Genomic DNA, 27088 nt, shown 5'->3' on the forward strand with positions numbered 1-27088 from the left:
GTAGGTGATCCTTGGTTGTAATCCTAACTCCTTTGCCTTCTGGTATATCATGTTACAAGCCCTCTGGCTCTTTAATGTGGAAGCTGACAAATCTTGTGTAATCCTGACTGTAGTTCCATGATATTTGAATTGGTTTTTTTTGGCTGCTTGCAGCACTTTCTCTTTGATCTATGAGTTCTGGAATTTGGTTATAATGTTCCTGGGAGCTTTCATTTTGGGATCTTTTTCAGGTGGTGATCAATGGATTCTTTCAATTTCTGTTTTACCCTCTGGTTCTGATATATCAGGGCAGTTTTCTTTGATAATTTCTTGAAAGCTGTTGTTCAGGCTTTTTTTTTTTTTAAATCATGGTTTTCAGGTAGCCTAATAATTTTTATATTATTTCTCCTGGATCTGTTTTCTAGGTCAGTTGTTTTTTTCCAATGAGAAATTTCACAAATTATTCTATTTTTTTAATTTTACTTTTTTGATTTTTTTTTATTGTATCTTGATGTCTTATAGAGGCATTAGCTTCCACTTGCTCAATTTTAATTTTTAAGGAATTATTTTCTGCATTTTTGTACTTCCTTTTCCATTTGGCCAATTTTATTTTTTAGGGAGTTATTTTCCTCAGTAAATTTCTGTATATCTTTTCTGGTGTTATTAACTCTTTTTTCATGATTCTCTTGCATTACTCTCATTTCTTTTCCCAATTTGTCTTCTACTTCTCTAATTTGCTTTTTAAAATCCTTTTTTAGTTCTTATAGGAATTCTTTTTTGGCTTGAGACTAATTACATTCTTCTTTGAGGCTTATGCCTTGATCCTCCCTGTCACCATAGTAACTTTCTATCCTCAAGTTCTTTTTTTTTTTTTTTTTTTTTTTTTTTGGTGTGTGTGACTTAGTGTTTTTATGTGAGAATTGGGCTTTGGTCTTGTCCCAAGCTTTTTGTGCTGAGGCTCAGGGTCTTATTGCTGGCTTTCACTTGGCTTCAGGGCTTAGCTGTTTGTTTCACTAGAGGGTAGGCTACCCTTCTGGCTTGTAAGTGGGGGTGTGGCCAGCTTCTCTTTGGCCTCCCCTGTGTGGGATTTAGCTTCTGGGCTACCACAGAGGTTGGGCCTTTCTGTTGGGTTTCTTTTGTAACAGAGTCTTTCTGGTAGCTAGCCCTGGAGGAGGGATCTTGTTGCTGGTCTGCCTCAGGGGTGGGGTCCTACTGCTGGGCTGCTATGGAAACAGGGTCTCCACAGGCAAGGGCAGGGTCTCACTGTTGGCAAGCCCCAGGGTGGAGCTTCACTACTAGTCAGCAGTGAGGTCAAGACTTTCCTGGTGGCTTGTATTGGGGTGGGGCCTTGCTGTGCCGAATAGACTACTCACTTGCCTAGGGGACTGCTGGTTTGCCCTCCCCCTTGCTGGTGGATTGCCTCAGGCTTGGAGCCTTGGTATAGGCCCCCTGCTGTAAAGCTGGTCCGCTTGCTCCCCTTGCTCCCCTTGCTCCCCTTGCTACCTGCCCACCCCAGTGAGCTAGACATTCCCTACAGGGCTGGTAAGCTGCTTCCCTGCTCCTGGATAAATTCAGAGGCAATTTTCTAGTCGTTTGGAGGGGAATTTGGGGGGGGGGGTGCTTTGGAGGGTTTCTTCCTCGCTCCATCATCTTGGCACCGGGAATTCCAAATACACTTTTAATACTAGCTTACTTGTAGGGCCTAAAACTATGTTCTGTCATTTCCAGGATTCTAAGAGATACTTCTAGCTCCCCAATTGCCTCTTGTATACTGGAATGCTTATAATTAAGCGATTTATTCCTTTGGCTACTGGGCTAATTCTTGGTTAAAATATAACTGCCCCTTGGAGAAGTAACCCATTTGGTCTTAGCAAGCATTTACTGCACCTGGCTGTGGATGAGTTTATTAAGCCTTTCTCTGAGAGTAAGGTTTGATTGGACAGAAAGAAGGAGAAGAGAAAAAGCATGAGGGCACCTGCTAATAAAGGGTAGCTGTTGTGCAAAAAGCCTTTGATTTTTGCACAGAAAAAAAAACCCAAACTTTGCCTACTTCATAATTTTGCCTAAGGGCTGTCCTGTAGCACCAATTATCCAGTAATACAGGGTCCTGCCTGGCCTACATTTCTGAATAAATAATTCATCATTAGCATATTTTTGTATGCAAATCTTAAACTAAAATAGTTTCTTAAGTACTCAAGAATAGTTTATCTTAAGTAGGCTAAACATTCCCTCTAATCCTGCTTATACTATTAATTTTCTAAGCAAATCATTTGTTAGTAGTGCACAGGTAAACTTCAGCCCAGCTAGTGTCCAAGTCATCACAAACACAGAATGAGTGTGTAATTCATAATGGAGTTTTAATGTGTGAACGTTAAAAAATTGGTGCACCAATTTTCTGCTTCCTTCTAGCTTTTTTCTTTGCTTGGTTTGGCCATTTGTTTTTGTTTTTCTATTTTATGACAACAATGTTACTTGCAGCTACTGTGACTGTATAAGGCCAATAATACAAGCACACAGGAGGGCTGCTAGCACAGGTTCTTTGATCTGCTTTTCTAAGGAAAGAAACTTTAAGGGGTTAACAATCTTACTTTAATTAAACATACATATATCATTCATTTAATTTTGGGGAAAAAGTCAGCACCCTGAACTTCAAAAACAAACAAAAATTACCAACAGAGAAAATATGAACAGAGCAAATAACACAAATCAACAGACAGGCTTCTAGATGTCTGACTATGTGTGTATACACACAGACACAGACACATATACTTACAAGAGAAAGAAGCACTAACATCTGGGTTTTCAAAGCTGGGGGGCTCTTTAATGGCTACCCAGAGTCTCCACACCAACACTGTTCCAATGAGTGAGCCCCCAACAAAATGCTAATGTCAGAGTATATATACATTTCTTCAGGGTTAGAGCACATCACATCTCTCTAGGGTTTCACACCTCTCTAAGGTTTCACACCTCTTATGACCTAATTAGCAAAAGCATATGGGCTTTTCTACAAACAAAGGCAAGACTTAATCAAAGGCAGTGGATTGCTTTAGTGCTGAGAAGCACTCCAAAACGAAAGACAACAAAAAGTCCCACTTTGCTTGCCCTTACATATTTGGGTTAGAATAGCCATTCATCAAATGGTTTTTACTGGGTCTTTTTGTAGAATAAGTAAATCATCTACTCTCCAAGATGAAATAATTGTCCCAAATTTTTAATGGGTTGTAGTTATAGAAGAAATGAAAGACTGAATCCTCTTTGTCTTTAGGGCATTTAAATTCCTTCACAATCTAGTCCCAGCCTCTTTTTAAAGTCATCCCTGTATCATACACTCTGTTCCAGCTAAACTGACCTTGCTGCTGTCAGCGTATAACATCTTGTATCTTGACTATTTGCTTTTGTATGGGTCAAGAGGTCAAGAAGCACAGTGCTTATCATACAGCAGATACTTAATAAGTGCTTGTTTATTGATTGATTGAATATAGCAAGCTGCACCCAAAACAAAGCAAATATCAGTCAATTCAATGTTGAGGAAAGGTGTTTTTTCCTTGTTCTTTCCTTCCTTTGCATTCCTTCCTTCCTTCCTTCCTTCCTTCCTTCCTTCCTTCCTTCCTTCCTTCCTTCCTTCCTTCCTTCCTTCCTTCCTTCCTTCCTTCCTTCCTTCCTTCCTTTCTTTTCTTTCTTCCTTTCTTTTGCCTCATCCAACAAGAAGGATGGTTCCAGTTTGGCTATTCAAGTTACTGAGTGCCTCATATTAAAAGAAATAATACCATGGTAATAAAAGAAATCTTGATTGACACAGGAATTATTATAAGTTCTACTTTTCAATTCCTGTTTTAAAGCTTTTTATATTCTATAACTTCTTCTACCATTGCCTTAAACTTGCTCTTATTTTTATTTCTACATTTTTGTTTTTTATATTACTTTCATTTTGAAATACATCTCTCTTCACCTATCCTACCCAGAGAAAGTCATCCTCTAAAACAGATTAAAAAAAGAGAGAAAGGAGAAAGTTTTAGTAAAACTGCCAACATATCCGCCACGCCTGGAAGAATATTTGGTATTTCCTTACCTAGAGCCCTATGCAAAGAATGGAAGATGGTACGTTTTCTCATCTCCTTTTCAGATCCAAGCTTGTTTATTACACAGCTGTGGTTTGGTTTCGTTTTGTTCATTCTCTTAACTTTTTTGTTGTTGGTCTCTGGACTCTACTCACTTCACTCTGTACCAGTTCGTATAAGACTTTCTGTGTATTTTCAAATTCCTCATATCCATTGTTGCTTGTGCTGCAGTAATAAGATTTCATTATTAACATACTACATGTCATTTGTTAGCCATACCAAATCAACAGGAATCTATCTTGTTTTTCACTCCTTGCCGCCACACAAAGAGTTGCTACAGATATCTTGGTGTGTTGGTCTTTGCTTCCTTGTCGGTATGTGGGAGCAGTGGGATCTCTGCCACAAACTTCCACTAATGCAATTATGCAGTTGCTTTTGTCTTTTTATCCTTCCCTTTTCTCTTCCACACTTCTGCAGATGAATTTTTCCTTGTTGCCATTTATTCCTCTGAGTTTTCAACAAATCATTCAATAGAGAGGGAATCTAGGATTTACTCCTTTGTATTACTCTTTTTCACTTTTTATGAATATTTGTCTCTTTGAGACATCTCATACTCATTAGACTAGTTGGGTGTCCTACAGTTTGGTACATATGAATGACAGCAGAAGATAATCTCTTTTCTTGAAGGCATTTCTTAAGTTCGACTTAAAAATTTAAGTAAACCTTGGCACTTGGTTTAAGTAAACTTTATTAAGTTTTCATACTTAGTGTTTGAGGAAATGACTGCATTTCTAAGCCAATTTGATAAAATATGTAGGTAATTAGGAAGGAGTTAACATTTTAATCACTTAGTGTACATTAATGTGTGATAGAAGTTAGGCAAAACTATGGCCTTTGGACTTCAAGGGCAAATATCTAGAAGGAAAAGACAAAGAAGAGGATTCCAGAAGAAGAGAAGGGCTTCATTCTTTTTAAAAATCAGATTCCCACATTTTTCCTTAAGAGCAAGTATTTTTTGGAACTTAAGGAAGAGACTTGTCATGTTAGAATACCTCTAAATCACCAGTAAGAAAATCCAGGCACTTTGCCTTGAATTTTCAGGAATCTTTCAGGGTAGTTGTTACAAAGTAATTATCAGCATTGCTGACTGAGCTTTGGAGTCACAGGTGTTATATAATGGACTTCTATTTTCAGAGGCTTAGTCAGAATCTGAATAATTGGTTCAGTCCTCTCCCTTGTGAAAGGACAGGAGTTATACAAACAGAAGAATCAAAAAGATATTTTCCCTCACAACCCCATTCGAATACTGTTTAATAGTTAATATTACAGATTAAGAACACTTTTTTTTTTACTTCCTTGCACATACTGTACTGTAGGAACCCTGAGTCTAGCTTCTCTGACTCATATGAATGTCATGCCCACATTATTAATGCTTTAATTTAATGAACATTAGATCCTCAAGCCAAACCAGAATTTGGCAGTTCATTGTATATAGTTGGAGAAAGATTGGTTGGCTTAGATAAATTCCTCTGATTATCCTTTAGAATTGAATATGCTTTAGATGTATTGGTGTGAAAGAGTTGACTTTGAGCATTTTGACAAAACTATATGTATTATAATTATCCATTGGGATGCTCTTTGGTCATCAATTTAGCTCTCCAGTAGAGAAATCAAGATTTTCTAGAGTGACAGTAGGAATGATCTACTCTCCTTACTGATTTAGTTGTAATTGAAGTCAAGTCCTTAAGGAAACCATGAACCATATCCCACTTGGGAAGAATTCTAAGTTATATTCTCTCTTTAAAATGAGTCAGACTGTTTATTAACTAAGACTATTAATTATTCCAGCAAAGGGGCTCATGATCCCAGATATGCTGCACATACCCACTGATTAGAAGAAAAATAGGAAATTAATTAACTCCTGGGCCCCCTTGCTCTATTCAAACAGATTATTTGCAAAGTTTCCAAATTACATGGCATAGAGATAATGAAGATGCCCAAGTTTGAGCTTTGGCTTTGGCAGTTCACTAGGAATGACTGTGTGCTCTAAGGTCTCTCTAGCATTAGACAAAATATTTATATCGATGGAATGTCTCCTTGGAAAACCAGTTGATAAAGAGATAACTTAGCAGTGACAGACAAGGCCACTAAATAGATGCAAGTCATAGTTCTTGCTCCAGTCAAGAAACCTCCAGATATTTCTAGCTATCATTTTACTTGGGGGCAGTTGCATGCCATGTCAGACTAGACAAGCCTGTGTTTCCTTTGCATAAATTGTGGCGAACATCAGACCCTCCAGAAAGCATAGACAGTTGTCTATGAACCTCTTTTCTTCACTTATGAGTTTGACTCCTAAATAACTGAAGGATTTCAAAATGCCAGGCTATTATTACCAGATTGACTCCTTTTCTTATAATAGAGAGGTAGCTAATAATATGTCCCCTGTCATGCTTAAAAATAGTGATACATCTCTCCTTACTCCACCTATAGTCCTAGATTCGTTTGACTTTAGTCTAAGTTGAGCATCTGAGGTTTTTAAACTTAGCATTCAGTTTTGAGTGCCCTGAGCTCCTTAACCTCTGAGAAGTAATCTTACCCCAGATAGTAACATTTGAACAATCTTGAAAGACACATGCTGACCAGAAGAGTTGTCATTTAAAAAAAAGCAAAATCAAAAACATCACCCTGCAGCAACTATGTTTATAGTTCCTTTTTTGTATTTTGAATAATTATTTTATGTGGAGAAATATCAATTAATACATTTTTAAAATGAATGAAGTAAAAACTTAAATTTATATTTTAAAGACCATATTCTGATGTTATCAGCAGTTGAAAAACTCTCTTACTGTGTGGTTGATTTTTCTAAAATATGTCATGTAGATATTGTGAAATACACATCCTATTTGTCTACAGTTAGTGCCTCTAAATCTAACTTCAGGCCTTTTTGGTACTGTAGGAAACTGCCTCTATCTTCTCTAGCTGTGTACCTTATTTACTCTTTTTCTACATGATCCCTTCAGTGTTATAGTTTTGGAATTTACTTTTTTAAAGCTCACTTAAATGGTTAATTTTTTTCTCCTGTTTGTAACCTAAATGGAAATAGCAACCCTAGTTATGTAGACCTCTTAAACTCATCAAGGCAATACCACTTGGAATACCAAAGGAATATTTGCTTGGGAGCTTAACTTCAAATAGGAGACGAGAATAGAAGGCTGAGCTCTCACTACGGAATAGCAGTTCTTTTATTTCTTCTTGTTTCCCTGGCTCACTGCTCAGAGAGGCTATTCCAAACCTTCCTTTTCTTCTCAAGCCTCTCATAGCTCTCCTTACCTCTTCTCTCAAATGAGAAACTCACTTTTTGTCTTACTGGAAAAATGAAGGCCATTCAATGTCAGCTCCCTCATCTTCATTTCAAACCCCCTGTTATCACCTCTTCTCTCTCTCTTCTTTTCCTATAATCTCTGACAACGAGGTAGCCTTCCTCTTTGCCAAGGCTGCCCCCCCTCATGTGCCCTTTATCTTATCTCCTCCTGACTTCTCTAACAGATACCATTCTCTATTATCTCTGTCTCTTCATCTCTGTATCTGTCTGTTTACCTGTCTGTCTTGTCTGTTTAATTTTCAGCTTCTCCCTATTTCTTGTTTCCCTCCCTACTGCTTTTGAACATGCTCAAGTCTATCCTGTCCTTAAAAAAGCCTAGCTAGACCCTGTTGTCCCCTCAAGCTGTCATCCTATAACCCTTTTGCCCTTTCTCAGCCAAATTCCTATGAAAAGCAATCTGTACTCAGCCTCTACTTCCTTTTTCGTCACTCCCTTCTCATTCCTTTGCAATCTAGCTTCCAACCCCAACAGAAACTGCTTTTTACAAAGTAAGAACAATCTTTAGGAGAAAGATCTGATGGTCTTTTCATAGTCCTCATCCATTTCTACTTATATGCTCCCTTTGACACTGTTGACCATGCTTTACTACTGGACATTTCTTCTCTGAGTTTTTGCAACACTGTTCTCTCTCCTAGTTCTCTTCTTGGCTGACTAAGTATTCCTTCTAAGTCTTGTTTACTTCTTCATCCTTTGGGTCAGGCTTGATAGTTACAGATGTTTCTGAAGGCTCTGTCCTGGGTCCTCTTCTCTCCCTCTATGCGGGCACACTCTCTGTGTGTCTATCTTTCTTTATGTCTTTCTCTGTCTCTCTTTATCTTTCTCTCTCTTTCTCTCTCTCTGGCCTTATCAGCTATTAAGCTTTTAACTTTCATTTCTTTACAGAAGACTCCCATGTCCATATATCCAGTCCCCATCTTTCTTCTGAGATTCTTTCCCATATCACCATTTGCCAGTTTGATATTTTAACCTTGGTGTTCCAGAGACATTTAAAGCTCAACATGTCCAAAACAAAACTCAGTATCATTTTCTCCAAATTCACCCCTTTTGTGTCAGAGGTGCTACTATTCTGACATTCTCCTGGGTTCATAATCTTTGTTGTTTTTTTTTTTGTTTTGTTTTGTTTTGTTTTTGGAGGGGGAAAGGCAGGGTAATTGGAGTTAAGTGACTTGCCCAAGGTCACACAGCTAGTAAGTGTGTCAAGTGTCCGAGGCGGATTTGAACTCAGGTCTTCCTGACTACAGGGCCGGTGCTATACTCACTGCGCCACTTAGCTGCCCCAAGGTTCATAATCTTAGTGTTATCTTTTATTCTGCCTCATCTCACATGTCCAGTCACTTGCTACACTGCTTTTTCTTCCTCCACAGGCAGTAAAAAAATGTCCACGTTTTTGGGGAAAAAAAAACAAGTTCAGTTTTGGATATGTTCTATTCATAGTGTTGGCAGGACTTCCAGGTGGAATGTCAAGCCGATCTCAGTTTGCCTTGTTATCTCCTCTCTCTACTGGGAGACTCAGAGGTTCCTAGTGATCTATGACCTGCCAGATCTGATGTCCTTTTCTAAATCCTTCATCGTCTTTCATCTCTCTGCTGCATTTGATACCATTGAGACCCTGACACCTAGTACTGTCTCCTTAGCTTCGGTGACACTGATTTCTTCTGGCTTCCTTCTTAGCAGAATGACTGTTCTCTCTTAGGTTCCTTTGGAGTTTCATCCATCTCCTATTCACTCCTTACCCCTGACCCCCCAAAGCATGAGTGTCCCTTGAGAATCAGTCTCAAGTCCACTCCTTTTCTCCCTGTACATTCTCATACTTGGCAATTTCATCTGCTTTCAATTTAGTGCACATACTTCTAAGTTTATATATACAGTTCCAGACTCATGAATTCCAGTCCTACAGCACCAGTTGTCTTTTGGATTCCTCGATATACATATAGTATCTGGGACTGATGTTATATATTAGGTTCCAGTCCTTTTATTTAAGAAAAGGAAAAGGAAGTGAGGTGAAACATAAAATCCAACTTAATGCACATCCATAATAAAAACTAGCATTTATGTAACAATTAAAGGTTTGTAAAGCAATTTATATATGTTACCTCTTTTATTACTCACAGTCTTGTGAGGTCAGTACTATTATTATCATCCCCGTTTCACAGGTAAGGAAACTGAGGCTGAGTGTGATTAAATGATTATCTCAGGGACATATAACTAGGAAGTATCTAAGCCGGATTTGAACTCAGGTCTTTCTGACTCCAAATCGAACACTCTCCCTACAAGTCACATAGCTGTATGTATTGATTGATGACAGTAGTGAGAGAGTTTTCTTCTGAACTCAGGCCCATGATTCATTTTCTAGTTAGCATGAATCTAACCTGGCTCTGCCATTTACTCCCACTGTGATCATGGACAAATTATATAACCTCTCAGGCTTTACTTTCCTGATTTGTATGCTGAGGGGTTTGGATTAGATGGACCTTAAGATCTTTTCCATCTTTTAAAGACATTGCAAGTAATTTTCAAAAGTCATTAGTCCCTCTGGATGGTAACCCTCTACCAGTCAAACTACATTTTCTGGTGCTACTTTCAATCTTTACTTTTTCTGTTGATTCTCGTATCGGTAGATTAAGATAATACTTCTCAGTGCAGAAAATAAATGCAACATTTCCCACAAACTATTGATTTTCATGTATACCAGTCAAAAGGAAAAAGAGAAAAAGAGAAATAAAACATAGCAAATGTATTTGGGTCCACCTCTGACTTTCATTTAGGCGTAATGCTTGAGTTGTTTCAGGCCTGAATAATATGGATAGGCACTTACTTTTAGTTAGAACAAATTAATATTTTTCCCTGATTTTTCTCATTTCAATTTTATATGGTATTCCTGGGTTTTCCATCGCTTTAATAGAACATGATACAATAATAAATATGCTTTAAACATTGTAGAATGTTTAATCATTTTGAAGCACTTTTCAGCACTAAGTAAAATTGTTTCATTACTTCTTTTGTAGTTTGAAATTACTAATAAAATTAGCAAAATGATGACTATGCTAAAAAAAAGAAATTTAGTGTAATAGAGATATTCATTTCCCAGAATCAGAAATGAAACCCATAAAATGAACTGAATGGTAGCTTAATTAGTAACCCATACTTACATACCTTTAAGGTTTGCAGAAGCCTTTCACTTCTCTTGTGTAATCCCTACAACAGCTTTTTGAGGTCAGTGATGAGAATATTGTCTCCATTTTATAGATTAGGACATTTTGGCATGGGATCATTAGGTGAATTAATATCATTAAGTAGTTCGGGTTCTTTTGGTTCTAATCCAGTTGTTTTTCCACCACGCTAGTTTGTCCCTAATTTTTTTTTTTAATATTGATAGTTATTTTCACTTCTCACTGGCTGTCCCCCAGGCCTGGAATACTTTCCACTCCACACTTATGCCTCTAGACATCCCTGCCTGCTTCTCCTAAAGTTCAGCTCAAATACCAGCTTCTGCAGGAGGTTTTTCCTGACCCCCGGGCTCCTAGAGTCCTGCCCCCTAAGGTTAGCTTCTGTCTATGCACTAGGGATCTTGTATGACCTATTTATTTACAGATTGTTTCCTCTCACCGTAAGTAAACCCCTTGAAGGTAGGGACTATTTTTTGTGCTTTTGCCTTTATATCCCCAGTGTTCAGCACTGCCTGGTACATAGTAATGCTTAATAAATGAATTATTGTTGATTTATTGACCAGTTGTGTAGATTATTACATGATTGTGTGGGATGTATCTTTTTATACTTTTATGAGGAATTAATAATCATTTTTGAAAGCAAAAAGTGAGTGATATTAATCTGACAGTACAACTTTGGAGTCCTATTAATACAATGCTATGGCATTCATAAATAACTACATCTTTCAAAGCAAAAAGTTGTCTCAAATAAACGAGTCCTGATAGATTGATGAGAGATTGTTGGGAGAAGTTAAGCAGATATGAATATTTAATTCCATAAGTGATAAAATATAATTTTACAAAAGCAAAACAAAATAGGAATTAGGAAAGGCTTATTTGCAAATTATTTTAATTAGTCTGCCAAAGGGTATTGAATTTGTCTAACCCAACTCTCAGTGTGCAATATGAATCTTCAGTTCTTAGTCACCACAACAGGAAACTCGAGTCAGAATCGAAGAAAGTAGACTTCACATTAACATACACCCAGCTTTCAGGTAGAGAACCAGGTTGTAGGTCATCAAAGTAAGAAGGTTGAATGTCTTAAATAAGAAATTAAGGTTATTTTTTCCAAGATACCCACTATGTATGGTGATATGTACTCTCATATGTGATTAAATATTTAAACAATCTTGGGACAAATAATGACATATGCCAACTTTATTTTGGTCCACAGATATAGAGCTAGAAGAAACCTCAGAGTCTCTCTATCTAGTCCAACCTCTGTCATTTTGTACGTAAGGAAACTGAGGTCCACAAAGAGGAAATTACTTGCCCAAAGTCACATAGTAAACATCAAAGTCAGGGTTTGAAACCAGGTTATCCAGAACTAGTATATATTCAATTTAAACCAGTAACCAAGATTAGATAGCTCCTTCATTGACGTTAAGAAAGCTTTATATCAGTGTATACAATGTTAATATTACAGTCCTGTAATTGCTTAGTTGTAAAGTTGAATCACTAAATGTTAGACTGAGACTGAATGAGTTCAGATAGATTTTCTATATGTCTGCATCTTACTTAAAAACATTCTACTCCACTTGCCCCCCTCCCCTCAAGAACTCTACTTTCTGTGTTTGGCATGAAAAAATTAAAGGCTAAAGTGACTATATTGCTTTGAGAAATTTTATTTCCTTTAAATAAATATATGCTCTAGGCTAATTTCCCCCAAATATTAATTATGGTTAATCATGTATATATAACACATTATACAGAATATATTTATTATATATTATATGTTATATGTTAATATACTATATATAATTAATTATGTTAATTTAGTTAATTATGACATTCCTGTGGTTTGCTAGGCTCTATTTTAGGTGCTGAAGATACATAGACAAAAATGCCCATGCCCTCTAGTAGCTCGCACTCTGTTACTGAGACAGCATGTATATATAGGAATACAACAACCCAACAAGATAGTTTTAGGAGGGAGGGTGGCACTAGTGATGAAATTGGGGGCAAAGGGGATTCAGGAAAAGCCTCATGTGGAAGGTGGGGCCTGAACTGATTTTTAAAGGAAAGAAGGGATTCCAAGAGGCATGTGACAATTTAAGGAGGAGTCAGTGGTGACCCTAAGTTTGGTATCTAGGTCAAAGTAGCAAAGTTTTCAATCATTATTTTTACCTTTTAAATAAAACTGAGGAATTTCTAATGGTATTCAGTGGTTCAGGTATATCTCAGCTGGGCTTTCCCTGATGAATCATTAAAGTAAGTGAGTGGGCAGGAAGGTAATGCTAACCTTTTTCGATATGGTTCCATTTTACCATTCTGTGTTGTTGGTGGCTTTTTAAATAGAACTTGTGTGTGGGGGGGGTGGTGGTGGTGGTGGATTGAGGTGCAAGGGTGGAGGAGAGGTGGGGAGAAAGAAATAGGAAGAAAATACACGATAAACTTCTAATGATCTATTGAAAAATCTCACTCAAATTTTACTTTTCTTAAGTTGAAGACATTCAGGAGATGAATTTATTGGCTCAGTCCACTGTCTATCTTACCAAAGGTTATACATATGCAAACAAGACCATATATTTTTCTGTAGGTAATTGACTTTTTAAGATGTTGAATGATCTGTGGATGAGACTGTGGAATCAATTTCTCATATGTGTGGGATTGTAACCGTTAATATTGTCATTACTGAAACTGTATACCTTCTTACAACTGGCAGCAACAGTGTATCTATGGAATATATTAATACAGTTATTCCTTTGGTTTTAAATTATTTGGTTGGAAAAATACTTGACTATTAGAGGTAACTTATATTGCTTAACTAGACATCATAGGCAAGGGCTAGTTATGGTTTTCTGAGTGATGGTAATCATATGGATATATTTATACTTAGTCACATTTTCTATAAGTAATTGGTAAATTATAACCTCATACCTGATTGTGTCAAAATGAGAAACAGTTTTTAAAAAGAAAAATGATTTATGTAGCATATAGACAAAATATTATATATATATTTATATATTATACATTTTAAAAATGTTGGTCATCCATATGTCAGAGAAAAATGAAATTGGTCCAAGCCTAAAAATAAACCCAGGTAAAATGACTTAAGTGAAAAATAAAAAGTAAGAAATGCCCATAGGATGGGACTTCATAGTACTGCTGTTTTCTATGATTAATGTCAGATAATTTTCAAGTGAACAGAGTCTAAAAATGAATATTTACATGCTGGTAAAACTAAAATTTTTACTTTTTCACTTTGAATGTATATGTGTATGTATGTATAGGAAAGTATGATACTATATTGATGAATCATTCCTCTCGCAATATTAAATAAAATTCAAAATTGCTGTATTTGGAATTTTACACAAATTTTATGTATTAAATATCGCAAAATTATATTAAACATTAAAGTAAACCAATTAATAATGACAGAATTTCTTAAAGTCATGTTGTACAGTAATATTTCATTTTTTTTTCATTGGTAGCAAATCATATGTTCTGGAGAAATGACTTCTCCAGACAACTGAAATCGGCTGTTAGATGCCAGACTTTGAAACACTCATATGTTTAATTGGTTTAAGGAGAATCTTTCTAAAGTGTTTTATGATTGCATTAGTTGATATTTTGAACAAAAAAACCCCTTTTCTTATTGACTCAGCATCTTCATTGTCAAGGAAAATTATTAATCATAGAGTTTAGAGGTAGAAGGGACCTTAGAGTTCATCTGATCCAACTGGCTTTCCTTGTTATATAAATGAAGAAACTGAGACCCAGAAGGAAATCCTATGGGTAGTAAAATAGTGGAACCACCTTTTGAATTCAGGCCCTCAGAATCAAAACCCAGGTCTCTTTTAATTGCACAATATTCAATGTCCTGAAGCAGTGGTAGGAACCTGTGGCCTCAAGGTCACTTGTGGCCTTCTAAGTCCTTCAGTGAGGCCTTTTGACTGAGTCCAAGTTTTAGAGAACAAATCTTTTTGTTTAGGGGACTTGTTCTGTGAGGTTTGGATGTAGTCAAAGGGCTGTGCTTGAGGACCTAGAGGGCCACGTGTGGCCTCAAGGCCACTGGTTCCTTAGCTCTGTCTGTGGGGTGAATGAAGTTTGCAGGAATTTTTGCCGTTATTGAAATGAACTCAAATTGTTATGCTTTTCTACTTTATGATTCTTTTCTCTTCCCCTTCGATGTCACTTCTTCCCACTGTTAGTGATTTGTTTTTGTATACTCTTCGTTTGTACTTATAATATACTATTTCTGTTTTGGCCAGAAAGCCTGAGGGTCTTCTCCTTCTAGAATGATGTGGGTTTTTTGTTTGTTTGTTTGTTTTTTGACTAGGTAGAAGAAGCCATTCTGTGCCTCATTTCTTAACTAGCCTTAATCACCAAATGGGCCTTGCCTTAGTCAAACAGAAACCTGTTAAAGACCTTAGCTTAAGAAGGCCAAGTCCCCACTGCATCCTGGGCCATCTCCAGTCATCTTGATCTGTATCTGGCTACTGGATCTAGATGAATCTGGAGGAGAAAGTGAGGCTGGTAACTTTGTACAGACCTCCCTCACTTAATCTAGTTCACTTGTATGTCAGGGCATCACCTCCCTGATGTCATGGTCCTCTTCAAGAACAAAAGATGAAACAACAGAGATGCTATTTGCTTTATGCTAGGACAGATATGAGTATACTTTGGGGAAAACCAGATAACTAAGTTTAAGTGAGTAATCTTAATTTTATATCCTTATAATTTTAACACTATATTATATACTTTGTCATGAAATCTTGATAGTGGCTCTTTTTTCCTAACAGATTAAGTGCATGGACTTTGTGACAGTGTGGTTTACGGTGTTTTATTTTTGTTTTTGCTACTTGGTAGCCCTTTCATTTATTTTGGAGTTTTGTGGCTATGTTCTAGATAGTTAGGATCATCAGACTTAAACCATTGGCTAAGTGGTACTTATTTAATCAAACTGGTTGTACCAGAATGGTTAAGTACTGTTATCTACCAAAAGCATTTGACATTTGTGTTCATAGTTGCTGGATAGCTTAAAGGCTACTAGCAGTATATTAGGTCCACTGTAGATATAGACAGTACATAGACTCTTCTACTAAGATTTTAAAAAGACAGTTTTAAACTTTAGTTTTCTATTAGACTGACTTGCAATTTTGTGGGACAGAGGTAATTCTAAATGTTATTCTTTTTAACATTTTAGTTATATGATTTATGAGATTCTGATACTGTTTGTCTGGGCTCGTATGATGATATGATATGATAAATACTGCCTACTTTTATATGGACCACTACGAAGCATTCCCACACTATGTTAGTAATCTGATGCCTCATCTTGAGATAAGGGCAAAGTGAGTTCTCCAAAACCGTGCTAACCTCTAGCATGTTTTACTGACCTGGGCTGAGGGTATGGGCCCAGTGACTTCAGAAGAAATCTCTGGTTACGTTAGTTTGGAGAGGCTCATCACCAGGAAGTTGGCCATCAGATAGTGCAATTTCAAGGCTATAGTGATTTGTAAAAGTATCTACTATGGCAGGAAAGGAAAGAGTTTGTTGGTAGAGGGAGTATTCACATTGATGAAATCATGGATCTTTTGGAGAAATATTTTAAATATGCTTTAAAATAATTTTGTTTACTGTTCGATATCTTGGTAGGACACTTAGATTTTAATTTGAAACATAAAATAGCCTAAGTGGTTTTTTGTTTGTTTGTTTTTTCCTGCAACAGGCCCCAGAGTTTCATTCCTTTCTTACCGGCAAAGATTGTTTTTGCCCTTCTTATCCCCAGTCCTTAACACAGTATCTGGCACATAATAAGTACTTAATAAATACTTACTGACTAAATGCCTTTTCCAATGTTAGACAAAGTAGGAGAGTTCCACTTTAGTGCTCACTGTCAATGGCTTATCAGCTGTAGACTTGGCAGCTGGGTGGCAGTGGTTCAGTAGGTAAGACCTGAGTTCATATCCAGCCTCAAGCATGTACTAGTTGTGTGACCCTGTGTAAGTCACTTAACCTGTCTGCCTCAGTTTCCTCAATTGTAAAAATAGAGATCCAATCTAATAAACATTTATTAAGTGCCTGCTACATGTCAGACACCATGCTAAGTGCTAGGAATACAATGAATAAAAAGGAAGACAGTCTCTGCCATCTAGGGATGGCATCTAAAGGGAGAGATAGCACACAAAAGGAGGCAAAAACGCTAGGGAAGAGGGGAATCACCAGGAGGCACTTTGTTACATAGAACTGAAACCAGGCTGAACAGCACATGCAGAGTAGATCCAAGTACAGTTTCTGCCCTCTATAAAGGAATGCATTGGGAGGGGTTTGGTACCCCTCCCACCAACCCTCCAATCCGAGAGAGAGAGAGAGAGAGAGAGAGAGAGAGAGAGAGAGAGAGAGAGAGAGAGAGAGGAAAGGGAGGGAGGTAGTGTCAATCAAAGCTTGCATTAGCAACCGAGATTAAGTGATGAGTTTATCCTGGGAAGGGCAGCTTGTTCCTTGGAGCTGAAGCCAGGCCAAGCAGCAGATTCAAAGTAGAGTAATTCAGGGCTGCCTCCCAGGCTTGTTGTGAGGATCAAATGAGGTAATATTTGTAGAGCCTTTAGCACAGTGCTTGGCACATTGTAAGCATTTAATATGTGATTGTTTCCTGTAAACTTTAGTTACATCACAACCTATTTCCATGTGTATTTGTTTGAACAACTGTGCCTTATCAATAATACAGTCCTCTTCTTTGTGGGCAGCTAGGTGGCACAGTGGATAAGAGTGCTGGCCCTGGAGTCAGGAAGAGTCATCCTTCTGAGTTCAAACTTTACCTCAGGCACTTACTAGCTGTGTGACCCTGGGCAAGTCACTTAACCCTGTTTGCCTCAGTTTCCTCACTGTAAAATGAGCTGGAGAAGGAAATGGCAAACCACTCCAGTATCTCTGCCAAGAAAACCCCAAATGGGGTAATGAAAAGTCTTGACATGACTGAGCAGCAACACAAACTTCTTCTATGTAGGAGACACCCTTTGGTGTTACTGGTTTTCCTGAATATTCAATTGCTAAGGGGCTCCCTATCTCGGTTGCGGCTAGTCTCAGACATTCTATATTATTAATCACTTCAAGGGACCCTTCCTCTCCCAGTTAGTGGCTGTGCTGGTGTGATCTATTGGGGAATAACTCTAGAAGTGACATCAGCTGTAGATGTCTATATTGCCATAGACCTGTCTGCTTCTTGAAAGTTGTTTTTTCCATGAAAAATGGCAGTAGGTTCCTGGCTGCTATTGCAGTACTTTTAATGAAGTTCCCTAAATACCATTTTAACAAAATATTGCCATTGAAATCCTTCTTTAACAGATAATTTCTAGGTTCTGGCTGATTGCCAATTTATTGGAAGCATGATTTGATACACAAAAAATACAGTATGATTTAAAGTGTTCAGTTACTCTCTCAGAGGTTTTTGTAATGCCATGTGCCATGTAACAAGAATCTCCTTTCTTTCAGGTTGTCCTTTAAGAAAGCTGTGAGGGAAAAAAACACACCTTTTTAACAGAACCTGGAGTGGAAGTAAGTCATGAACTACTATGTGTCCTGTCCCATCTCCCTGCCCCTCCCCAGGTATTCTTATATCCACAAAGTAGCCTGGGCAAGTTTTCATTATGTAAGTAAGGCTACTAGGTTGAGTTCTCAGAGATGGTAGGACATGATGATATCCACTGGAAAAGTAGCACAATCCAGGCTCACTTGTGGGCCATTAGACTTAAATTATAGTATAATAGACTTGCCTGCCTCAGCCCACCTCCTGAGTTTTTCAGGTATGTATATACCATATGACCATAATCTTGTTCCCCTCCCCCTTCACTTCTGACTTCTCACATATGTAACACACAGTTCTGCTTACTGTGTATCTTGAATTTATAACAGCATCTAAGTATGCCTATTAAGCACATTATTTTAAAATAAATATTATTGCAATCTTTGCGAAAAATTGATACCTACAGAACATGTAGAATGAAATAGAAAGAGCAAAGTATAACAAGGATGTACCTACATGTGTAACATTTATGTAATCCAGTACATGCACATAGATCTAAAAATATATTCACACACATACACGTAAAACGTTTGTGAGACCATTTTCTATGATGCTTTTCAAAGGCTAGTTTACCTTTGAAGGCTATTCTAGGCATATGTAGAATAATGTGGTTAGGTCAAAGGAAATAAAGCTAGATTATAGATATTAGCAATGTGCATATGTAAGCAGTTTACAAAGTGAATCTAAACTTTTCTTTAACCTATTTTGAAAGGTGTTATGATTTCCAAAAATATCTTCATTTCACATCTTTAAACATCACTTTATAAGATTTTTCTGTCACTCAGATACCAGTTACATCAGTTTAACTTTCAAAAGGAGACTACTCCTGCAGCACTAATAACCCCTGGTCACTTTTTTTTTCCTGAAGGCATTTGAAATGCCAGCTCACCGGCCCTAGAGTCAGGAGGACCTGAGTTCAAATTCGGCCTCAGACACTTGACAGTTACTAGCTGTGTGACTCTGGGCAAGTCACTTAACCCCAATTGCCCTGCATTCCCCCCTCAAAAAAAATCTAAAAAAAAAAAAAAAGAAATGAAATGCCAGTTTGAAAAATCCTTGTTGGGCCTAGAAAGAGAAGGGCTTCTGGGCATTTCAAGCATTTGGGATACATGTGGCCAGTGGCTATGTTCACTGGTATTTCCAATGGAGAGAGTAGGAAGGCAGGTAACTTAAGAGCTTGAAATGCCAGAAGCTCAGGGCCCAACACACCCTTCCCCCATTCACACCTTAACCCAAATGATAGGTTGGCAGGATATCTCTGTCAGCAACCTCACCAACAACTCCATTTCTACCCACTTCCTAAAAAAGTATACCCGTTTTCTAATGTTCTTTCTTTTTCTTGTATACTTAGTATAATAAAATGATCAGATTGTGATAAAGGGAATCTTAAATAATCATAAGTAATATTGAAAATATCAAGGAACTTTCTTAAGCAAAGGTACTTTTAGAATTTTGAATACTTGATTTCTTTTTCAAATACACAGTTAAGATAAAAAATACTCTGCGGGCAGCTAGGTGACGCAATGAGTAGAGCACCGGCCCTGGAGTCAGGAGGACCTGAGTTCAAATGCGGCCTTAGACACTTGACACGTGTACTAGCTGTGTGACCTTGGGCAAGTCACTTAACCCCAATTGCCCTGCCAAAAAGCCAAAAAAAAAAAATACTCTGATTTCTACTTTAACATCACTGAAAACTATCCTAGACTTTTGACAATAAAATGAATGATAGCCTCAGATAGCCACTGTCCATTGGCCAAACAAGGTAAAGTTCAACATTTATTACTAAAGAACTTTATTAAATTGTTGCATGTATTAAATTTATTTTAAAAATTATTTCAAAATGACATATAAATGTGATTTAGTTCATTTAAAAACTTGTAGTGATATCAAACATTTTTATGAGGTATTTTTATTCAGAATCCCATTTTGCACTATTTTAGTTTATTCCTTTGATTTTATTATCATAGGGAGCTGCTGATATAGGAGCTCCCTCCACTGATATTCCTCAGAAGCATGGTATAGAGTTTTTGAGAGATGCTTCAAGGCCTAAGAGATTGAGAACCTTGACATAGATCACATAGCTGGTATTTTTCTTAGTTATTACTTGACCTCAGTTCTTCTTCCTAACTCCAGGTCGCTGATTCTGTGTACTATACCACATTGCCCCTAATTTTCCCTTACAATAAAGAACATAATATAATTAAAATTTATATATAACATTTGTAAATTGAGCAAATTTTATTTTGTTTTTGTTTTTGCCATTCAGTTAAGGAAGATAGAAGAAACTTTATCAAGAAAGAAAAAAAGTAACCATTCTACTATGGTGATATTTCTTCAGGTTTTTGATAACACATGGATATTCTTTATTCTCCACAATGGATCCAAAGAAAACCTGTAGAAAACTTTCTCAATTACCAGTCAGGTAGCACTTCCCTAATAGTTCCACCTATCTGGTTCAGGGGGTGCTATTTTGGGGGCTTAAAGGAGTAGGACTTTTCTGCCAAGAAAACCCCAAATGGGTCATGAAGAATTGGGCACCCCTGAAAACAACTCGGCAACAACCACAAAGGAATAGGACGGTTGGATACAATGGCTGAAGGAAGAGTGTCCAAAAGGTTACTGTTAGTGGAGTGATGGAGTTGAATTATGTCATGATAACTTCACTTGATACTAAGTTTTCATTCAAATATACTTTCATGGGGACAATGGAAAGATATAGATGCAAAAATTGTCTTGGGTTACTAAAGATTCAGGTAGTTCTTGAGCAGCTAGATTTATAGATGGTCTAGAACAGTGGTATCAAATAGGAATGAGGGCCACAGATTCTTGGGGTCCTCATATTGAGTTAGAAAATTACATGTTAACATTATCTATGTTTTATTGAATTTTCATTTACTTTGTTAAATATTTCCCAATCATATTTTGATCTAGTTTGGGTTACACTCTGGAGTGTTATGGATTGCATGTGGCCCAGTGTGTTTGACACTTTCTCTAGAATTATTCAGGTCAAAGAGGGGCTTAATGTAAGTCAATGAATGGGCATAGGAAAATCGTAACTGGGGAAAGAATCACCAAAGTTAAAGACATTAGAAATAATCATCAGATTTAAAGACATCAAACCTCATGGATTTGGAGGAAAAAAGTGAATAGTAGTAAGGGAAGTGATTTTAAGGGGCCAAAATAATATAAACAGAGAATTAGAAAGGAAAAATACTTGTATGTTGTAGGAACATTAGTGAAATATTTTCTTTACAAAAAAAGAACTCTAAACCTAATCTGTTTTAATTGAGGAGATAGCATGAAATTAACTACGTATTTATTCTTTATTGGGGGACTGAAAAAGAACACTTACATTTGTAAAAAATTTTTTTATAAAATAGACTATTTCAGTTTATGTAAAATTTATTTTAAGTAATATATGGTTTTACCCTATAGCTTAGAAATAAATCAGATTTTTTTTCCCTTTGAATTTTTAGACTCCTTGAAGATTTGGGAAATTCAATGAGTACTCTTATCATTGAAGCTTTTTATGGAGGATCCCATAAACAGCTGGTGGATCTCTTACAAGAAGAGATAGAAGACTGTGTGCTTTATACTCTCCCTGCAAAGAAATGGCATTGGAGAGCACGAACATCTGCCTTGTATTTCTCCCAAAATGTTCCAGTTAGTGATAATTACAGGTAAAAAGAGTTAGGGATGCTTCTGATTTGGGGACTTGTGTGGTGATTATTTTGAGCACGTTGAATCTGGGTTGGTTTTCTACTGCTTTTTGGCTAAATACCTTTTTAACCACATTTCTTGTCATAATGAGTTTTATGTTGCTTGTTTATGGAGATTGCTGAAGGAGCCAGCTCAGTGCAGTGATGTTGCCATGCTTCAGAGACAGCTTCTAAATGAGGTCACTTCCCCACGCTGCCTCCTACCATTTTGTCCTGTCCTTCCTTTGGAGGGAGCCTTTTCAGAATCATCATGGATTCTTACTATCCTTTGTTGACAAGAATGTTGCTTAGGCAGGGGCATGGATTTTACTCAAGCAGACACAGAAATGTGTTGAGGTGACAAACAGTGCTCTTAATAAAAGAAGACTCACATGATCAGATACGGAAGGAAACGGATGAAAAACTGGTGATGATGATTGAGAGCGACGTGGAAGCCTTTTCTTTTCATGCCTGTGTATTAGTAGTCCTTCTGCCCTTTTTTTTTCTCCTCTCCTTTATGCTAGAGTCGTTGTTCGGGGGAATGGAGAAGTCATACTGGACTAGGGGAAAGGGGTGGGGGAGAAACCCCTTGTGCTGTCTTCTACCCCCAGGATAAAAACCATCCATTTAAGGTATATTTAAAAAACAACAACAACCTTATGTAGTACCTACTATGTTCCAGGTGCTGGGATAAGTGCTTTATAATTATTATCTTATTTGATCCTCAAGACAACCCTGGGAGGTGGGTGTTCTTGTTATTTCCATTTTATAGATGAGGAAACTGAGGCAGATAGTGATTAAGTGAGTTGCCCAGGGTCATACATCTAGTAATTGTCTAAATGTGAGGCCACATTTGAACTCAGCTCTTCCTGACTGTGGGCCCAAAGTTATATATATATGTTCTTGATCGTTGTGCAGTGTAGAGAAATTCCCATCTGCTAGGCTGTGACCTTCTCTGTGCATCCAAACCACTCAACATTCATCAAAAAAAAAAATTATTACTAGTAGGCAAAAAGGCCGACTGTGACAGGCACTAGGGCTACACATGCAGACAAACATATAAAAAAGAGTACTTGACCTCAAGGAGCTTACATTCTTCAGAGGAGAAATAGTATGTACACTGATAAGTAAATATGAAATACAAGGTGTCCCAAAAAGCCTTAGTGCATTTTTACTAAGTTTTTGTAACTTAAAAACTTCCAAAGCATCACTTTTGGGATGCCTCATAATATGTAAAATAATATGAGGGCCCGATGAACTTGGTAAATCAGAAAATGCCCATGTGTAAGAGGTAACAACAGTTGAGTTCAGTCTTTAAGAAAGGAAATAATTATATACATATATATATATTATATTAATTATAAATATGTATAACAATTATAATAAGTACATAGCGATCATCAGTAGGGAAAGACTTTAATTTTTAATGGTAATAAATTCATATTGCTGAGGACTCTGAATGGAAAAGATTTGAAGAATTGAACATAAAATGAACTACTTGCTTCCAAATGCCATAGTTCAGGGTGACTTATTTTGATTTTAAGTCGTCAAGAAGACACTCTCGATTCACAAGGCAGTGAAACTTTAAGCAAGTGTATCAAATAGAAACAACTTTTTAATGGACAGTAATGACAAAGTAGTTTACTTACGGCAGGGATAGGGAGTAAAAAAGAATTCAGCATTTTCAAGGCCCTATCTTAATATATTACTTAAGCTCAAGTTATACAGTATAGTTAATTTTGTGATATGTCTTCATTTAACTTTACAACTGTATATAATAGCAATTCAGCAGAGATTCAAACATTAACATTCATCTTTTCTATGCCTGTTTGCTTTCATTTTTGAATATTTATTCTAAATAAAGCTATTGTAACAAAATATACACACATACACTGAAACCTATGTGTATATATATATATATATGTATAATGTATGTGTACATGGTATATGTGTGTATTTATGGATGTATGTATGTAGGTATGTATATAATCTATTCCCTCTTGGGCTTAAAGCGCTGGAGTGTGCATTTTACATTGCTCTCCCTCTGAAGCAGTATTACTTTGGAGGAGTGTTTAAGACAAACTGTTGGTCAGTTTCTCTTGTATTAAAAACCTCATCCTCCAGTGCTCCCTGTTCTTCCAAGGTCAACAGCTCAAGCTGTCCAGCATTAGCTGTATTAAACTAATAAGACATCACTCCAAGACATGTACCTCATTAGTTTAACTTATAGTTACAGTGACCCAAGATAACTTAGTTTCAATTTGTCAACTAGTCACCATCACAGGGAGTGGGGATAAGGAATAATAGCCACTTAAAAACATGGGCTAAGTTAGCATGCCTACTGATTCAGAGAGGGGCTCATGTGCAGGGTTACCACCTTTGCTTACGGCTGCTAAATCGGAGTTGAGTGGGGCATCTTTTAAAAAATGAAAAGTACTTTTATCCCTGTCACTTTTCACGTTTAAACACTTAGAGGACCTCATTGTCAAAGGCCACAAAGGTAAAGCAATAAAGAACCACATATATCATTATTGGACTGACAAAATTATTGCAAATGAATAATGATGTGACTGATAAGAGAACATTGAATGGATGCGCATCAATTATTTTCTAGTCTTTTCCCACATTTGTATGTGCTCTTTTTAAAGGCACTTTATATAGCAAATGTATTCAAAAGGAGTGTAAGTGCATCAGTTCAACTAATCAGGTTGGCTCCACTTTCTCCTGGCAGTAAGAAACATCCATCACCATTTACGTTAGTTGTGCCATTTTTTTTTTCTGTTTTGTTAGAAGTTCTAGAAGATTTATCATAGTTTTGTTTTTCCAGAGGAGCAAGCAGTCTTCTGACTCTTCTGTTATACTGATATTTTTCTGGAAATGTCAGTGGATGGAAGTAAATATTTCTGAGCTTTTTCTATTTTAAAGGTGAGAGAAAACACACAATTTCCTCTACTGAACTGCTGTATCTCAGGACTAAGTATTACTTTTTTCTTCTCAGCAGATAATTCTTTTTTAAAATAATATTTTCTTTTTTTCCCTGATTATGTATAAAAATAATTTTTAACATTCATTTTTTAAAAATTGAGTTCCAAGTCCTCTCTTTTTCTCCCTCCTCCCCTCTCCCTGAGATGCTAAGCAATTTGATATAGGTTATACATGTGCGATCATGCAAACATTTCCATATTAGTCATGTTGTGAAAAAACATAGGCCAAAAAAATTATGAAAAAAATAAAGTGAAAAATAGTATGCTTCAGTCAGCTCAGTTCAAACTCCATCAGTTCTTTCTCTGGATGTGGATAACATTTTTCATCATAAGTCCTTTGGAATTGTCTTAGATCACTGTATTGCTGAGAAGAGCTAAGTCATTCACAGTTGATCATCCCATAGCATTGCTGTTACTGTGTACAATGTTCTCCCAGTTCTGCTCACTTCCCTGTGCATCAGTTCATGAACGTCTTCAGGTTTTTCTAAGAGCATCCTGCTTGTTATTTCTTATAGCACAATAATATTCCGTTATAGTCTTATGCCACAATTTATTCAGCTATTCCCCAATTGATGGACATCTCCTCAGTTTCCAATTTGAGAAACTACTTCTTTGTATAGGAAAAGGCTGTTTGGAAGGTTTTATTGTGGTGAATGAATTTCGTTGTCTGGAAGAGCCACTCTGAGCTTGAGAAGCAATGTGAGGTAGGGCCTGAGTGCTGGCTCTTGAGTCAGAGGACCTGGGTTCACATCCTAGCCCTGCCACTCACCACCTGTATGACTTTGCTTCACTTCGCTGGGCCTCATTTTCCTCATCTGTAAAATGAAGAGGTTGAACCAGTTGACCTTTGACATCGTTGCAGTTCAAAATCTATGATACTATGAGATAAAAACCAGGTTCCCATGGCACTTTTCATCTATTATATCTTAGCTTCTCTTTGAAGTATTGACCACATCATTGTCATCATCATGGTTACCATGTTTTTTCTCTTCATTTCCTCAGTGCCTCTCACCGTAGGCTTGAAGTAACCACTTAAATGCTTGTTCAGTTGAATCTTGTCATAGTCTAGTCTGCCAGTCATGGTAATAATTAGAATCAAATGATCATATCCTGAGGGTGAGAGTATTGCCTTTTTTTCTTTAAGCTAAATAAAAGTTCAACAGAGCAGTTGAAGCGTAAAGTGATTTATCAAGTAAGTTCTGAATATTAAAATTCTTTAACTTCTGTTATAACTTACAATTTCTGTAGGGGTAACGACCCAATCTTCTACAAAAAGTTTCCCTGCCATAGAAAATGAAATTCTTTTAAAGTATGCTAGTGTCAACAGATGCTTATTATGACTTTTCCTTGGGACTGTATAGATATTAAACCAATAAGTAAGTTTTGGTGGTCCCTGTTTGATTTGTAGCTCTTTTGGATGCAGTTATAATCAAATCAAACGGCATATAGCTGAATGAATAACAGAGGATGTGATCCTGCACATTCTCAATAGTAAGGCAAATATTAAAATTTCACTGTTTTAACTTTTAATGTCATAAAATAGTGTTCTGGAGAATTATTTTATAAATATTCTAACCAGGAAAAGTTGAAATATAATCCCTTTTATTAGTGTATCTCATAGTTTAGAAAAGAGAGGGCTAAGTAGATGAAGTGGTGCTCAGAGCAGCGTGTCAGACAGTTATTCTGTGTCTGTACGGAGGAGAAGAAAAGAGGCATTGGGCTTAAATTGAAGTAAGATAACATTTTATGAAACAGTAAGGAAACCCATTTTTGACTGAAGAAGCATTAGATATTGCAACCAACTACTAGATAAAGTTGTGGGCTCTCTATTCTTGAAAGCCTTTAAAAATAACATAAATTCTGGATTATGTATATAGACATGCTTGCAGGAAACATGAGTTATAGTGAGATAAGCTCTCCCGGTTCTTTTGGGCTGTGTGACTCTGTGATGTTCTAATTTCTCCTTAATAAAAATCACTATGGTTTCTGCATCCCAAAACACTGTAGCTCATTTGGATTTTGCTCTTTGGAAGATGTCTCTTAATTAAGCTTCTTCTCTCTTCCTCATATGTGGCACTCCATATCCCATCTCTGGTTGCCTTCCATGCATGGAATGTACTCACTCCTCACTTCATCATCATTGAATCAATCCCTTTTTTTCCTTCAAGGCCCAGCTCAATACCACCTTCTGCCTCAAGTCTTTTCTAATCTTAACTTCTAGCATCCCCTTTCTCCTTGTATTTATTCTCTATA

The 27088-nt window shown here is 36.9% G+C and overlaps 1 protein-coding gene across 4 annotated transcripts in view; it reads left to right on the plus strand.

The window, feature by feature from the left end:
- Positions 1 to 27088, plus strand: part of GTDC1 (glycosyltransferase like domain containing 1) — a 351898-nt gene that overhangs the window by 35991 nt on the left and 288819 nt on the right. For all 4 annotated transcript variants that reach the window (XM_036746192.1, XM_036746191.1, XM_036746194.1 and 1 more), the window contains exons 2-3: positions 18063 to 18125; positions 21630 to 21833. In XM_036746192.1, the coding sequence (XP_036602087.1) occupies positions 21655 to 21833 (179 nt within the window). In that variant the 5' untranslated portion in view covers positions 18063 to 18125; positions 21630 to 21654. The remainder of the gene's footprint in view (positions 1 to 18062; positions 18126 to 21629; positions 21834 to 27088) is intronic.

Source organism: Trichosurus vulpecula, chromosome 2 (assembly GCF_011100635.1).
Source record: "Trichosurus vulpecula isolate mTriVul1 chromosome 2, mTriVul1.pri, whole genome shotgun sequence".
Lineage (NCBI taxonomy): Eukaryota > Metazoa > Chordata > Mammalia > Diprotodontia > Phalangeridae > Trichosurus > Trichosurus vulpecula.